The 17,331-nt window shown below is 37.8% G+C and overlaps 1 protein-coding gene across 4 annotated transcripts in view; it reads right to left on the bottom strand.

Moving 5' to 3' along the window:
• The window catches only part of INPP4B (inositol polyphosphate-4-phosphatase type II B), a 336,440-nt gene that overhangs the window by 123,234 nt on the left and 195,875 nt on the right, over positions 1 to 17,331 (bottom strand). For all 4 annotated transcript variants that reach the window (XM_027885672.1, XM_027885673.1, XM_027885671.1 and 1 more), the window contains one exon: positions 2,745 to 2,795. In XM_027885672.1, the coding sequence (XP_027741473.1) occupies positions 2,745 to 2,795 (51 nt within the window). The remainder of the gene's footprint in view (positions 1 to 2,744; positions 2,796 to 17,331) is intronic.

Genomic DNA, 17,331 nt, shown 5'->3' with positions numbered 1-17,331 from the left:
AAAAAAAAAAAAAAAAAAAAAAAAAAAAAAAAAAAAAAAAAAAAAAAAAACACCACAGTGCAAAACTAAATCTTCTTTTGCATTTTGGATATTTTTTAACCTCTGCTCATAATCTGCTGAACATTGCCAAAATCCCATTTGGTCAGCTTGGCCAACAGCAGTGTTCTTGCCTTGGGAACAACAGGAAAGAAAATAACAGCCTACAGCCATCTTCTATGCATTTATCTTTCAAATTTATAACACTTGCTTTGAATATATATATATATCTATATTACCTGCTCTGAATAAACTCTAATGAGATCATGAGATTATGTGTAATTTTTGTAATAAAACAATAAGAACTACACAAAGTTGAATTTTTATTGCACAGCTCTAATTTTACTTTACTTCACTAAATTTACTCTAAATATACTCTAACGCATTAGAGTATGGCAAAGTAAAATTCCAGGCTAAATTATATACATTCTTGGACACATGAATTAAAGAAGAATCAAGTCACGTTGAGTCAACACAGGCTGCATGCAGAGCACAACTTTCCCCTTCAGGGAAGAAGAGAAAAGAAACTGTGGCTACAGAGAAGAGTAGTGAAAAAACCCTTCAGCCTGTTTTCCATCGGTAAAGCCAGCTGGATATTGGTTGTTTGAATGTGAACAATAAAGTTCTACACCAAGACTGGCTTTCTTCTGCATAAAATGTACAGTTCAAATCACAATTCTGGAATTAGGTAGGCACCAACACTGGTCTCCAGTTTGGTAAACTAAACTATCAGTTATGGCTTGTTCCTACCAGTGACACAGGCTTAGATTTCCTACACTTTTGTTGACAATTAAAGCAGGAAAGGAAAAAAAATACCATAAGCTGAGAGTCTAAGGAAGGCTGGGAAAACAGTGGATTTGGAATACGAAGGAAGGAAGAAAAAAAAGGTCTGTAGGATAAATAGAGACAATTAGTGCAGCTGTACAAGCAAAGATCACAGTTTGTTTTCACCACCAAAATGAAATGCACTTTTACAAGACAGACATCCCCATGTGACATGAGCAGGGCCAGACTCCCTCCTCCCCCGTGTGACACCCCGTGATGCACAGCCTTGCTAAAATGAACACACAGATAGATCTGTCTTTGTTTAGATCAGTCAACATGAAGGTGTTTCTTCACTAAAGCTCTGTGGTTGCACGGCTGGCTCAGATTATTTATCTTCTTACAGGAGCATATCCTTCTTAGTACCATAAGAACACATCCCCCAGCACAGTGTCTATATGGTAGCCTTTATTCTGGCATTTCATGACATTTGAGTGCTTGTATTTGAAACCTGACCATTGGGAAAGGGAGAGAGGGATATCTGGAATAAAACTGATATAAGGTTGGGTCACCTGGGGCTTCTTACTGCAGCACAACAGAACCATAAATCCATTTAAGGATCCTAAGTCAGAGTCCTCACGTGATCAGGGCCAAGAACTCTGCTCTCTTACACAATCCAAGAGCTTCGGTCATGGTATCCACTAACCATCTCTGAGTGTCACAGTTAATTCTCCAGGGTCATGAAATTAAACATGAATAATTGTATCGGCTTAAAACTTTCTACTTAACTCTCTGCTTCATATTTTCATGTTTATTTAGAATAAAATTTTCTTTGCCTGAAAACACAGAGGTAATTTTAAGTTACCCCATGACCCAAATGAAGAGAGCTATGCTAATGTTCAAGGGGTCTAATCTCAAACAATGCTTGAGAAAATTTTTTCCATACTGATTTAGATGCCAGTAATCTACCCTGGGGCCTGAACTGGCAGTCTTCAAACTGGACATGTGACTTGGAGAGGCTTGAAAAGTAGGTTTTAAACAGAATTGCTGCTGTAATGCTAATTGCAGAGTAATGTTCCTCTGTAATTTTGCTAGTGTTGTACTTACAATTATAAATCTTAAGATAGGTGACTCAAGTAGTTTGATGAATAATCTCAGCTAGCCAAAGAGAAAAGTCTCTACAACAGCTATAGGAGAAGTTGAAAGACATCGATTACTTCACAAAGCTACAGATTTTTCAAACGCTAGCTGAAGTCTTGAAAACGCTAGCTGAAGTCTTGAAAACTATGCCAAGGAATCCCTTAAAAGGCACAAAAGTCAATATCTTAGGCTAAAAATTAAAAACAAAAACCAGTTATTTTACATTTTTGCAGACATAGACCTAATACCTGCACTAGAGGGTTTTTGATCTTTTAGACAGCTCTAGCAAGACCAACATTTCCCACCCCCACGAGCTCAGACCCAGAAAAGACATCCCAACACCTTTGTCAAAAGTAAGTTCTACACATCTACACATAAAAATAAGTCCTCTATATATCACCAGGGCAATTTCTCAAAAGGCAAACAAAAGGCAATTCCTCCTGCAGAACATTTACACCCTACACAGCAGAAGGTGACAGACCAGGCTCACTGAGGCAATGTCATTCCAAGCTCTCCACCTCATCCAGATTGCTTGCATGGCAGTATTGGGAAGTTTAGATAGCTGTGCCTGCCTCAGGATAACTTCAGTTGAAAAGGACTTTTGCAAAAGATGTGAATGGGATTACATCAATCACTGAGACCATCACTCCTGCCTTGATTGCTTTGTTCATTTAACCCAACTTCTGCTATTAAAAAAGCTTGTCAGCTTCTGTTGAGCACTAGGTGTCTGTGTCTGTTGACAAAGTAAAAAAAAAAAAAAAAAAAAAAAACTTAAAAAAAATCACTTAATCAAAATAATTCCTTACCCCAACATCTGCTCTTGGTTCCTTGTGATCAGGTAGGACACTGGTGCGGACCTGAGGGGGGTGAGAAAGGCAAACAAAACATTACTTTTTTGTTTTTACATTCCAATAAGAATGTGAGAAGTGCTTATGCATTTCTTTCCTAATACTTATGACATTTTGGAGATAAATTTAAATGGAGATATATATGTATACATAATTTAATAAGAATTCATTTAATTGAAATAATTTAAGCACAATATCTGCTGGCTCCTGTGGAGAAAGTCTCTTACCACTAGCCATTTATCATTTTGAAATTTCCTCATTCTCTAAAGGAAGAAAGGCTGTGCTCAGTAGTTCCCCTCCTAAAACCAGACTCTTTGACTCTAACCTGAATGACAGAATTCTTTATCTAGAGGCATTTTCAGGAAACAAATTTTTCAACCATAATGAAAGAACACAGGGTATTAAAAGGTATTTTCTCCAAATAAATACTTGCCTTTGCCAGCTGATGTGCAGAACTCCTGACCCCACTCTCACTCAATGTATGGCCCTGCCTCCTCCTCCCACTTGCTGAGCATCTCTGAGCTGACAGATGTTTGTAGGCATTCACAGAAGAAAAGCCTCTGAATTCTCCCCTCCACAGGACCTGTTGTTGCATTTGCATGCAAGTTGTCCTTGCATTTTCTGCAAGGTGGAGCTGCCATTGTGCACAACTACTTGCATTTCACATTAACAAGTATGGGACAATCTGACCTCTGTATTTCCCAAAATACAGTACAGGTTGGGGAGAGGTGTGTGTGTGGCTTTAGTGTCTATATAATTTCATTGTTGAGCATTGGTTAAAAACAGAGAACTGATTAAACAGTAAAAATTAGAAAAAGGGTAAGAAAACCTCTGTAGCATCCTTCTAACATGGCCTGCCTGAGCCAAAACAGCCCATTGGAATAACTTGCTCGTAAAAGCAACACACGGGGGACAATGTACTGAGCATCCACATCTGTTTAATTTTCTAGCCTAAAAAACATATATTCAGTCACAGCACAGCCCTACCAGGACAAATTTTTGGGTCAATTTCCAAGTAAAAGTCAAACCCATTTGCAAATCTCTCAGCAAAAGACTAATTTTGTCCATGCCCCCAAATATGTCCCTCAATTCTTCCATTCTAGCTGCAAATTGCTGCACCTTTCTTCAAAAACAAAAAACCTTTCTTCAAAAAAAAGATAATTTTATTTGTCTGGGTTTTATTCTAAATACATGTTGTTAGAAAGCACCAATCCAAAGTCTACCATAAGACTTGACAAAGTAGAACCATTCCTTTTCTCAGTCAGCTCTTATCCCTTGATTCCCTCCACTGAGAAGCTTTTTCCCACAAAAGCCTGAAGATAGTAAAAAAATGCTATAATTAGTTTAATGAGGGCCAGTATGCTTTAGAAATCTGTAGAAGTCCCGTTTGGATGCAATTTTACATTTAAATTTTCCCCAATAACCTAACATTAGCAACTCCAAGGCATTTGATTTTCTACAGAAAACTAGTACAAAATTGTCAAGGCAACATTTGTATCTAAAATTTACTTTTAAATGCTTCAAATCACAAACTAAAATAAAAGTGCTGATTTTTCCTTGCTGGTGATGCATATCTTACCCTTTTTGGAGCTGAGGAAATAACTCAGAGCAGATGTGCTTCTTGAAAGAAAGACACGGTATCAACGCCAGGCCAAAAAATGCTGTGCCATTTTAAAATGCTAAAAAGCTGTTCCACGTGCTAGCCTTGAACAGGTAACACCTGGCTCAACATGCAAGGGAGGTGTTGGCATTTTCTAATTATTATGGATATTTATTCAAGAAACAGAAACAAATAATTTAAGAATGGACCTTCCTCTTCATCCCTGAGTTATAGGAGATATATTCATAACCCGGCAGCCATTTAGCAAGTATTTTAAAATGTGTACATGTTTTGCATGATACTAAGGGGTGGTTTGCAGCAAGAGAAAGCTCAAGTATCTTTTCTGCTTACTGAAATCGATGGATTAAATCAATGGAACACACATTTAGAATCACAGAATATTAAATTCCTTCTTTTGCTGGATGAAGTCTCAGTTCAGGAGAACATACTTCTGTTTTTCTGACCCAGCAGAGACCTGGAAAGGGATGTCAACACCTGACTAACCTACAGCCTTCCATATGCCCAAAACTTATTTCTTAATTCCAAATGAAGTTAAAATACAGAAACAATTTCTCTTGTGTTTTTGAATACTTTTTGGGTTGGTTACATGTTTTTTTTTCATTTGGTTCTAACCACTTTATAACCAGTAGTTGTACAGCCAAATATAACACTGTGGTGTTTGATGGGACTGACATTAGACTGCACCTCGTTTCTCTCTGAAATACATTTCTTTTTATAGGAAATTGGGTATCTTGGTCCAAGTATGTGCAAATACATATAACTTTGGAAATAGTTTTATTATTTAATATTTATTAAAAAGAGAAGTCACATATGTCTATGTCTATACATACATGGGAGTTATAGTCTGATCCCTTTAATGTCTACTGGTTGAATTCCCAAACAAACTCTCCAAATACTGCAATTATCAGGGTCCTATTAACAGATGTTCACATAATCCCAAGCAAACCTCATTACACACACAGTCAGACATCTTGTAACCAATTATAAAACGTAAGAAACAACTCCGCTCTAGTCCCAACCCACAAAATGAAAGAGAAAAAAAGGAGAGAAATACAAAGGATCTGAAAGATCAAATATCCTCCCAGTATCTTTAGAGAATCACAGACTGTGTTGAATTGGGAGGGACCCACAAGGATCATTGAATCCAACTCTTAGCTCTGCAAAGGACCTTCCCAAGAGTCACACCATGTGACTCTACTTTTTAAAACTTCCTCATAAACCAGTTTTTCCCTAATGGCACCAATAGTATTCTAGAACAACTACAAAATATAAATGCGAACAAAAAGTCAGATTTTAATCCCAAGTAGCCACTACTCTGTTAGAATTTCAGTTTTCTCATTAGTTGCTCTAGGTTTTCCTGAGCAAATTGCAAACCTCTGGATGGCAAGTTTATTCACAGCTGGGAAAAGATCACAATTCCCTGCAGTAGCACACACTACAACTTTACTTTCCCTGACATGAGATGTATGAAGAGATCAAAAAGGTATGCAAGAAAGACAGCTTGTAACCTAAGCTAAATGCAAAATGTCCAGGACAGTATTCACTCCAGTGATTCTGCTTGTAAAGTAATAGTTATCTAGTATAGATTACAGCTGCCTGTACCAGGAACAACACTAGTGAACTGCAGTGAATATCAAGATACATTTAATTTTCTGTAAATGTTATACAGAACAATATGCAATGAGTAGCTATTCTTATACTTTCTAGTACATTTATCACAGACATATCTGTCCAATTCCTCTAGGCATAAATGCTAAATTCAGCTTTAATTAGCTGTCCTTTAGTATAAGGCAGTTTCATGTGATTAAAAAGAGCATTTCTTTCAGTCATTTGCAGCAGTCTGGGCCACATCCACACACACTGTCAAAGTTCAGAAAATTGAATCGGTATCATTACTGAATCTTTTGTGCCTGCCCTTAATTAAGGCCTTTGAATTGCAGTTTGTGATTAAAGGCCACATTCAGCTGGCACTCAAGTTTTGCAAACAAATACTGCTAGACCCTTTTCTTAGTTACTCTAGATTTTACTCTATCGAATTAACAGTGGTTTCCAATAACTTCCCAGTACTCACTGCTGTTGGCTGCTTAAATGCACTACTCTGTCACCACTGTTTCATGCTTCTGGCATCTCACGATAACCAAATACAAACCACATCAGGAGAGGCATAGGATGAAAGAGATCACTGAAAGCAGTTACTGAAACATTGACTTATGCTCTTTCAATACAGCAGCTTCCAGGAAAGCATTCCCAGCTTCAGTATAACTCTGGCAGTCGTGTAGGAACACAACATGCAAAGGCACGTTTACCTGGGTGTGCTCTGGGACACTGACCATCTGCACCTTTCTTTCCCCCACAGGGAAAAGGACTCTGATCTCTGCTAACACAGCCACCACAACTCCACAGACAGCTGCTATGGACAGTCAGCCCATCCTCACCACCACTGCCTGCCTGTCAGGCAGCACCACCCATCAGACTCAGCGAGAAACTACATTTCTTGGCACTTTTCAGTCTGAGAAGTTGTAGCTTCATTTTTATGTCCTGGACGAGCTGAAAGTGCTGAAATTGCTGCTGGGTTCTGCAACAACATCGGTCAGCTTTTATAGGATAGGACCCATTCCAGTACATGCAGCAAATTAATTTTTAAAAGAAGATATTGTACATTCACCAGCTATTTATTTTCATCATATAGATTAACAATTTGCTTAATAGTTCAGTCAACATATTGTAGTCAGCAAAGTAAAACACTTCCATCAATACTTTGTTGGATACGTGCTTATTGGATGGAGGACAACGCCAATACAGTAATTCTCCAACCTTTAGTGCATTATTATTTCCAAGAGTCCACATAAAGCAAAAGAGAAAATCTTTTCCCCTTAGACATGTACGCAGTACTGCAGGGTTTACAGTTCCAGCGGAAAAGTTGCTGTGCAGAGACACTAACAAATGTTAAAATTGAGTTAAAGATGAAACAAATAAAGGGAACAAAAGCTATAGCAACTTATTGCCATGCTTTTGCATTTCAATTCAAAATAAAAATTATAAAATATCATATGTATACATTTCCCTACTATAGATAGTACTGAATGTACAGGGAAAATAATACTTGCCATGTACCAACTTGACAGTTTCATCTGTTTATTTATCTGAAAAGGTCAAACAGAAGGACAGGCCTATCTGTGTGTGGCTGGATACTTTTTAAAGGCAGTGTTTGATCGTGACTCTCTCGCAGTGTGGAGTCTGAATCTTTCATTTGTGCAGCATTGACACTCCAGGCACCCTTTTCTACACTTAATAGGAGAATAATAGAAAATACATACTTCCTGGTCTCTAAGAATCAGCATAAACTGCTTGTTATTCAGACTTCTCTACAGTTGAATATCTTTTTCCGTGTAGGCTCCATCTCTCTATGCTTTCTAGAGAAGAGTAATAACACATGGCATAAGAGAAGCCTTACAAGATCCCCCCGAGCAAAGACTGAGGTTAACAGAATTTAACAGCTTATGTAGGTTCATAACTAGGTGCATGAACAATGAGCAGAAAAGCACAAAAGGCTTCAGTATTTGATTACAAATACAGTTTTGTTTGTTTATTTTTCCAGCTTGGGCATTTGATCAGAATTACCTTCAAAAAACACCCACAGTTCAAAAATAACAAATTACTTAGGAAACCTCTGTGTACCGAGTGCACTGGTAATGCGAACATAAAACACAGCAACAAAACCCACACCAACTATGCAACATCCACCATGGGAGCTGGAACAGATCAAGTGACAGAAGAGATCTACACATTATGAGTGCTTTGGGGTATGCGACAGAGAGTCAGATGCAACCCAGCAAGTCTTCTTAACTCAGTATAATTGCCAGCTATACCAGAGCTGTACCACTTTGCACCATGCCTCTATGGAAAAAAACACTAACCGTATCCACACAACAGCTCAGTGTGGCTCAGATTCCAAGAGAAAGCTCCAGTTTGGGTCCAGGACTCAGTTCAGCGTGGCTCACAGCTCCAGTTGCTGACACACAGTCTGAAAACTGTCAAACACAGCTAAGACTGTACAGGCAATGTGCTAGGAGGAAAAAAGGCAGCTCCCATTAATGGTCTTTCCACCCAAAGCACTAAGATCACATACACAGCTTCTTCCTCAGTACACTCCAAACCTTAAAGTCACAAAGCTGAAAAACACACATTTGAAAAAAGTTGCAACAACTCCCTCATACTGAAATCTATTCTCTTCTACATCTACTCATAAAATAATTAACTAACTCATGAGGGTAAAGTCCTAAGTTTGATTTGTCTCTTGGTGTCACTGGAAATAAGAAAAAGCTGTCAAACTTATCCATGCAAACCTAAATACTCTTTAATACGTTTTCAGTGTACACAATGAAAAAATGAAAGGAAGAAACTGTTTATTTACCTTGTTAACACAGCACACAGCACGGGCACTGGATTCAATTTTTTTAACTTATTTGAAACAGCTTTTTATTTTCTACAGAGAATGATCTGTCAGCTGTAAGGTTACAGGAGAGATTAAAAGTGACAGACAAAAACGGTCTGTATAAATTAGAGATAATTAACATTTGAGTCTTAGCATCATTAAAAATAGATGCTCTTCTGCTACCAGTAATTAATTTGCTCTTTACTGAAACTTGGGGTACAGATACTCTGCCAATATCAGTGGCTGCAGAACACTGCTTTCCAGGGAGAGGAAAAAGCCATGTATTGCTGCACCCAGCGAAGCCTGAGCTAAGAGTCAATGCAGACCTGTGCTGCAAAACATTCTTGTTTTGCATGATGAGCTCACCATCACTCCCCTCCTGAGCGGTTCTGAGCAAAACGTGACCTTTCCACTGTGCTTTCAGTCCACAATTTGAACCCAGGAAGAAACACCTACAAGTGATGGTTCAAGCATTGCAGGAGTCTGAAACAGCACTGGTTCTCATCTGCAGTGACAGGGAAGTGCCACAGCACTCACCTGCTCCAAATCCCCCCCAGGGATAAGTGCTGGCTGACAGAGAGCATCTCGCTGCTGTTTGGTTGGATGCTTATTAGGCAACTGCTTTTTTTTTAGCGGTCGAATTTTTGCAATCAATGACCACTAGCAGCAAACTAATGGAAGTGCAGGCTTGCTCCTCAGTCTCTCAGTTTTTTTGAACAAAGCCCAGTCATGTGAAGCAGCCTTCTAAAGTCTAAATAGGTGCCGAATATTCTAGGCATTTCCTCTGTTATTATTTTAATAAAATATAAAACAACATGTTTGAAGTCCGTAGCCATTACAGTCAGCTGGCAGGCCCTTCCCCTGCCCCATTATAATTTCCAGGATTGACCTCCTTAAAGTCTGCTTCATACTGGGAACAATCTGCAAAATTTGAAAAGTAAAAATCCCCTTCAAAGTGCTCCTGATGCCTGTTCTTCCCCACTTTCTTGCACTGCAAATTCACAGAAGGCAAATTCTGGCTTCTGTCAGCAAACTACTGATGGAGCATTCCTAAGCTCTTTTGGCTATTCATTTACAAGGGCCAGCCAATGGGGAGTTGTTACTTACTCAAATCCAAATACCTCAGGCTGCTTATTACAATTCCACAATCCAAAAAAAGCAGCAGCTAACTGCAGCCAAGAAAATCCAGATGTTCTGACAAATTATATCCCAAAGGATACTCACTCCAGAATGATTAAGAAAATACAACATAAGAATAATATACAGGCTTTTTTATCACACTTTTCCACCCCACTCCCCCCACACCTAGCTGTGCATATTGCTTCTGCAAAATGTGACTAGCTGGCAATCTCTCAGTCTGTCTGTCTGAGCATCTTGCTCCCCTGAAGCAGCAGACTACAACCCAAGTTTTCAAGCAGGAGTTTCAGGGAAAAATGCCTTTCTAGAATGCAAGATTTCAGCACTGCTCACAGGGCCCAAGGCAGCTGGATAGGAAAAGAGGGGGCAAAGTATCTCATTTCCATACGAGTATCTGAGAACCTGCCAAAAAAACTGTGCTAGAGAAGTCAAGGAGAAAACTCATACTCTAACTACTTATTTCAGGGGAGACACAAGAGGATACAAGCCAAGGGTGGTGTAAAGCACATACAGTTGTCTGATGCACAGCCAGTCAACTCAGTGTCACTTCAGCATGACGCACAACACCAATTAAGGCAAACGTTGCTGGACTGATCAGATGAGCTCAACAGCAATATAAAATTTCTAGAACATGATCTTCTGCATCAAAACTTCAGTAAAATTTGCACTCTGAATATCTTGACAAAATAAACTGAAATCCTTTTTTTTTTTTTTACTGAATAAAGTCATTTTTTTTGAGTATGCGAAAATCTGCATTCTGTAATTTGTATCTATTGCCATAAAAAGCACATTAAAAAATCTTACTGTAAATTAAACACAACACCATTTCCACTGATGAGCCAGTTACTTACAAGAAACAGCGTTTATATTTGCATCTTGTAGAGGCATTTCCAATACTCCCAGTTCCTCAACAGATTGCAACATCTACTCAAATGGCAAAAGGTTATGCAGGTATCAAACACAGAAAAAAAGATCTTGCTGCCTTAAACAAGTCCAGACCTTTCAATACTCTGCACAGAATATCCCTGTCTTCTGACTCATGGGAGGAGCCGAAAAGGAGAACTCAGAATTTAATATGTGACTGGAGCAGTCACATCCCCAGTACACACCCTTCCAAAGTTCCCTCTAGAAGCTGGTATTATCCCTCTGTCAACACCTGAATGCACTGCCAGCTGGGGGCCTTAAATTCAATATTTTGAATGAGTTACTTTTATGTGAGGTACTGAACTAAACAAATATCAGGTCCCACAGAAGCAAAAAGTCATCATAACATTACACAAAAAAAAAAAAAAGAAAAGAAAGAAAAAGAGTTGAAGATATTGTATCCCCCATCACTTCTTTTTAGGTAACTTCTTACCATAAGGTTTTAAATTTTAAAGTGAACATTTTAGAGCAATTATGCTCAGCGAGTCAGTCTCGACCTTCTTGATTTCCCCCTGGGTGTCTCCCACAGGGAATTCCAGCCGTGGATTTTCCCTGCAGTTACTCCTACATGCAGCTGCAGCAGTAGCATCACCAGAAAGAACTTTTGTGAAGACTTTAAATGATTAACATCAATTCCCTACAGTTCTGTGCCATGTTTACAAGCAGGGTCATCCATCAGGATACTGGACATCGGTGAGATGTTAACAGATGCAGAATAAGCTGCATATGAAAGAATAGGAGCAGAGTACACATTTTCTGACTAACCCCAACTCCCCACAAAAGCAGTTATAAAACTTTGAAAAACAACCAAGAGCCTGATATTTTCAATAAAAAGAATATTAGCAACACAGGACTGTAAAAACCTTCAGGTCATTTGTTTTAGTATTTTACTGTCACAGACACCACATAATAAAACTCCCTTCCCCTATTTTTGAACGACACCTTGAAATTATTTTCATTTCTTCTCCCTCCCTTCTGACTGGGAGGTCATTCAAAAAAATGATTGCAATAATAGTTCAGAGTAATTTTCTAATTTGTTGCCCAGTATTATTCATGGGGAGTTTATAGTAAAGTAATTATTTTCTGTTGCTCAGATTGGTCTCCCAATGTATTAATAAGAAAGGAATCATATGCCATCTTGAACTTCATTTTGTCAGGATAATAAGCCCAGCTTTTCCAATACGCTGTCAGACAATAAGCTCTCCATTCCCCAGATCATGCTACCTATTCCAATCCTATTCATCTTTCTTGAACACAAATGATCCAATTACTGACAGCTTTCCAGAAAAGGCCTAACTTGTATATATGGAACAGAGTTCCCTGGATTCATCTGGGAATCAATCCTGTTTGCCTCTCTCCACTGCACTGGATCTGCTGCTCAGTCACACTTTGAATAACCAATTTAACTCTGTTGTCCTTCACACAATTTGTTTCTGATGCATGAAGTCTTTGCTCATCCCCAAAGTTCATGTTAGTAGAAAAACACAGGGTCATGTGCTTTGAGACTACTGTATTTCATCCTATTTCTATTATTCCTGAAGGAGTGCCTTGAAGGGCTTCCACTGGTAAAGAATTGTATCAGTTTTTCCCTTCTGAGAACTAAGGGAACTTTCTGCACACAACAAATTTTTCTCTAACATGTGGAAGCTGAAGGATTCTCACATAAATGTCAAGAAAAGCAAGGAAAATGATATTCATCAATAAGGACTTTTCTTTTGTACTTATGACAGTTTGTGATAACGTTTAAAAAATAGTTGAGGCTAAGGTCTGGTGGTGTTATTATCTAATGGATGGTAATTCACTTCTACTTTGGACAGCTGTGGGTAAAATTGCTCTTCAGATTTACAGACGTAGAAGGCATAAATACAGGTTAGACAGATGAGAGGGAGTATATAAATTTTGGGGGGGGGTTTCATGAGCTCTATTTGCTTTGCCTTAGCAGACAGGATCTATCTATTAATAAAAGTGCATTTTAAGAAGCTTTTAGCTGTACTTCCATAGATAATCGCTTCTCCAAGCCGTGGAACTGCAGTATTGTCATGAGAATTACTATTGTGTCCAGGGCTCCCATGTTTCATCCATATTGCTAACAATCCACACTTGAGGGGAGCAAGGAATTTTCTCACAAGAACCTTCAGAAGACCCTGGGAAATGTCCCCAACTATCCAAATATAAAAACTCCCAACTATCCAAATATAAACATTTCCAAAACTGTCTACAAAGAAAACATGTACAAATTCATTTTTTCATTTGACAGGGCATTTTGTTCTTGGACTAAAACAGTTAAACCTGCATAACTGGAATTAAATTCTTAAGTATGTAAATGCTAAAACAAATAACCTCCTGATCAGCCATCTTTAAACAAACAGACAGTCTTTGATAGTGCTCTGCCCTTTGCACAACCTCCCTCTCTTCTGACATGAGAAACTGAAAGGGATTTTATTTATTTATTAAATAAATTGATTGCTGGCTTTAGAAGTGGTTTCAAGATAAACATGCCATCTCCTTCACAATCTAAATTAGTTTCTGCTTTAAAGGAAGAAGTAGGTATCACTGGAAGCAGGTATCACTGAGGGCCTATTGTACTGTGCAGCAACCTAAACAAAGCTTTGTACCTAACAAGAGAAGGTAAAAAAGTAGATATCACACAGCTCCTTTGGTCTGTCTTGTAACAGAGACAGGTTTATATTAAGAGCATTTCATTTTTCTATCACTGATACCCTATTCACAGTCACTTCTGCATAAAATGCACCTGATTTTGCTCTCAAAACCACTTGATAGGGAGATTGTTTTTCCTCACCTGAGTAAGTGTCACTGTGCCTAATTGCCATATTAAGATAAACTCTTTTTCAGGCCCTACACTGTGAATTTTAATTTTTTAAAGCATAACTGCAATCTGCAAGGCATGGTAATCCTTTTCTCTAAGCATGATAAAGCTCTTGCAGAGATGTTACTTAAAACCAAATAAGCTATGAGCACCCTACTTTCAGACCGATAAGTAGGCTCAGGAAAGCTGATAGTCGTAGCTGCCTGTGCTAAGTAATTAAATTCTGATTCTTATTCACACCTTGTGCATCATAAAGACATCAGGTATTTATTTCTAAGTAATCATTTTCTTCTTTCAGAATTTGTATTCTGATGATGCTAAAAGAGCCTCAGGCTTAGAACAAACATCAAGTAAATTTAAATATTTTCACTACTCAGAAAAAATAAAATAGGCTAACTTTTCTTTAAAACTGAAAAGTGGTAATTTTCTGGGATTGTTTCTGGGATTGATGCTCTATCTGAAAATAAACAGAACATATTAGGAACAGCATTCTCAGCAAAAATGTTCAGGTATGAAATTTGGCCATGCTCCTATTTCCAGAAGTCATTTATAAATTCTTTCTGGCTTTTATCTTGCATCTTCTTATTTGGAAAATCAGCAGGATAATGTTTTCTAGCAAAAACAGTATCTGTTATTAGACAAGTTGATAAAAGATGAAAACAGACACTTTTCTTAGCACATGAAGTCTCCTTCGGGAACTCAAGAAAGCTTGCGTTCCTGAAAAATTGTGTTTTCTTCATCATATTGACTTGTCTAACAAAAGGCTACCTACTCTTATGGACCCTTAGATCACCCCCAAAATGCTGGAAGTTGTGACAGAAAACAGACACAGCCCCTGTGGTATTTTCCGTTGTTTCAAGGACAAGCCATCTCCATTCCAGCCTACCAGACATATTTTCTGTAAAATACCCAAATGTCAACCGCAACACTACAGTTTCTTATATTAAGCTGCCACAACCAGCTGACAGGAAAGTTATAGCACAAACTCCGGTAACAGTTTTCCCCCCTCTCATATTTTACACACTTCTCTTTCACTTCTGATGCACGGGATAATTTTTCACCATCGCATACTTTGCTGCTGCCAGCAGTGCTCTGCTAAGATGACAGTGCTTGCTGGCTCACCATTCACTTCCTCAGCAAGTGACATGAAATACTGATCACTGCAGAGATTCAAAGTCAGTGTTGTATCTCAGGATACATACAAATTGACACCAGGAATGGGAACAGAAAATTTTAAATAGGCAAGTATTTCAATGTTGTTGTACAGAAACTCCACTTTTAAAAAATACTCTGCCAGTAAACAGCCTTAGTTGAAACCAGAACTCCTAAAAAGTCACATTGGTTTGAGGAAACATTTCTTTATGATTTGAGTCCAGGTTTAGATAAATCAGCTTCTGACAGATATCTGCATTTTAAATCATTAACAATTCTCAGAGAGATCCAAATTAATATTAGAAAATCATTAGAAAAGGAGCCTACGGTAAGAGTAGGGGGTAAATAACTGAAATGCTTTATGTCATGCAGATCAGATGACACAGATTTGACTTCTCTCTAAAAAAGTCCAAGGAGCAGACAGATCTTCCCATAGATGATGTAAACTTGCATAACCTTTAATGGGTCACTACAGATACTGCAACATCTCAAGAAGGGACTTTTGAAAACAGGTAGAAGATTCTATCTGCTTAATAAAGTACACATAGTCTATACTTCCAAAAATGTGTTGGTAGACTTATGTATCATAAGGTTGGATGTCATAAGCTGTATGCATCATAATTCATCCAAGTACAGAGCAGCCTCACTCCTTCCACACTCAGTAGAATCTTCTTCCCTGACACAGGGAAAAATTATTTATAAAAGAAAAGCATTTTAATACATGATGAAGTATATGAATGGTAGTTTACATGTGGATATATGGTAATCTCTTCAGCCTCAGGACAGGTTGTGATGTACTGCCCTGAACTGCAGAGCATCCTATATGCTGACAGGATAGTGGTTGTTCTAGAAAATTAATGTTTAGAGGCTTCCCCTTCCACAACTCGTATCCAAAAAGGGAAAAGATATATGCAACAAAGAACAGTTTACACGTGAAATAGTGTTGTATTTATAGAACATCTTCCAACTCATGCAATAAATTCTGTATAAATTATTACAGGTCCTCTGCATCCAATGTGACTATTATAGTAGAATCATAGAATCATTAAGGTTGGAAAAGACTTCCAAGAGTAGTTCTCCAAACTCAACTATCTTGCAGGTGGGTCCTTCAAACAAAAATCAGAAGCAAGACAAAACCCCAATAGATAAAAATGCATGGATTTTTATCTAACTAATTCTAGGAAACATTTCCAGATGCGAACTAATTTAGCATAAATTGCTGTGCTTATGTGCCAAGTTTTCTAATAAACCCTGTGCAATTTCCAATGTGTAAAAAGCCACATTCAGCAGCTGAACTGTACAATTTGATTCAGAAGCAAACTGCAAAAATAAAACCCCAAAACATTAAACCAAAGCCACCCACAACCCACTCCCCTAACCCACATATTTATGACTTTTATTTCTTATGCTAAAGGTAAGCAGTCAGCATCCTTACCTAGAACAGTAAAAGCCACATTTACAAACGACAAACAAAATACAGGAATGCAATGAGGCCAATGAATACTGGAGCTATTGGCACAAACTCCCCTTAATGTTTGTAACTTATTCCCCCTGTGTGTGGAAGAAATGAGAGGAGGATAAAACAGTTGAAAACAAAGTAGATACATAGAAAATTAAATTCAGAATCAGTCACATTATGGTATTTATAAGACTTGTGTCATTATTGTCTTCTAGCATCAACTACTTGAAAGGTTTATGTACACACGGGTTATTTTGACATTGAAAATTTAGTCTCACCAAGTGATATGGTATTTTTGAGTAATGTCCCATTTTATTTATTGCTCTCACGTCAGATAATTTTCAATTGCTAAGAAAATGACAGAGCAAGTAGTTAATTCTGTTGTATTTTGAGTTGTGTTAATATTGTATTGATCAGTAGCTTTTCCACAACAATTCCCAGAACAATGTTTTAACTGAAGACCACTAAGAAATATAGGTTAGGTAAAATTACCAGATAAATAGGCTACCAAAAACTGTAAGTATTACAAAGCAAAGTTCAGGAACATGAGAAATGGGTAATGAGGAGAGGAGAGAAAGGTCTTTTTTCAGGAAATCCCTGTTTTTCAAAGCATCATTTCAGCAGCTCTCTAAATACCATTGCTATTCCAAATGTAAGCATGGGGGGATTTAAAACACAAATAAGAAAAAAGAAATTTTTCAGTTTTAAAGTCAATGTATTACTCTGAGTGAAGAAGTTTCCTTAAGGATAAATAACACTTTAGGAGAATATACATAACATAGTGGGAAGAGAGTATAACTTAACAGGGAAACAGACATTTTATAAAAATAATTTGAAACTCCCTGTATAAAAGTTTATTGCATCTTTCTGAAGAATGAAAAATCCCACCCTCACAAGTATTCTCCAGTTTGGTGATTATTTTGCACATCATCAGAATTTGTTTGAAATAAATACTGAGACTTTCCCCCCATCTTAAAACCTCCCATAAAG

This window comes from Empidonax traillii, unplaced genomic scaffold (assembly GCF_003031625.1).
Source record: "Empidonax traillii isolate 1590-97213 ecotype Southwest subspecies unplaced genomic scaffold, ASM303162v1 scaffold170:size2694500, whole genome shotgun sequence".
In the NCBI taxonomy this organism is placed as follows: domain Eukaryota; kingdom Metazoa; phylum Chordata; class Aves; order Passeriformes; family Tyrannidae; genus Empidonax; species Empidonax traillii.
Note: the sequence above shows the minus strand (reverse complement) of the source record. Positions and strands in the feature narration are given on the sequence as shown.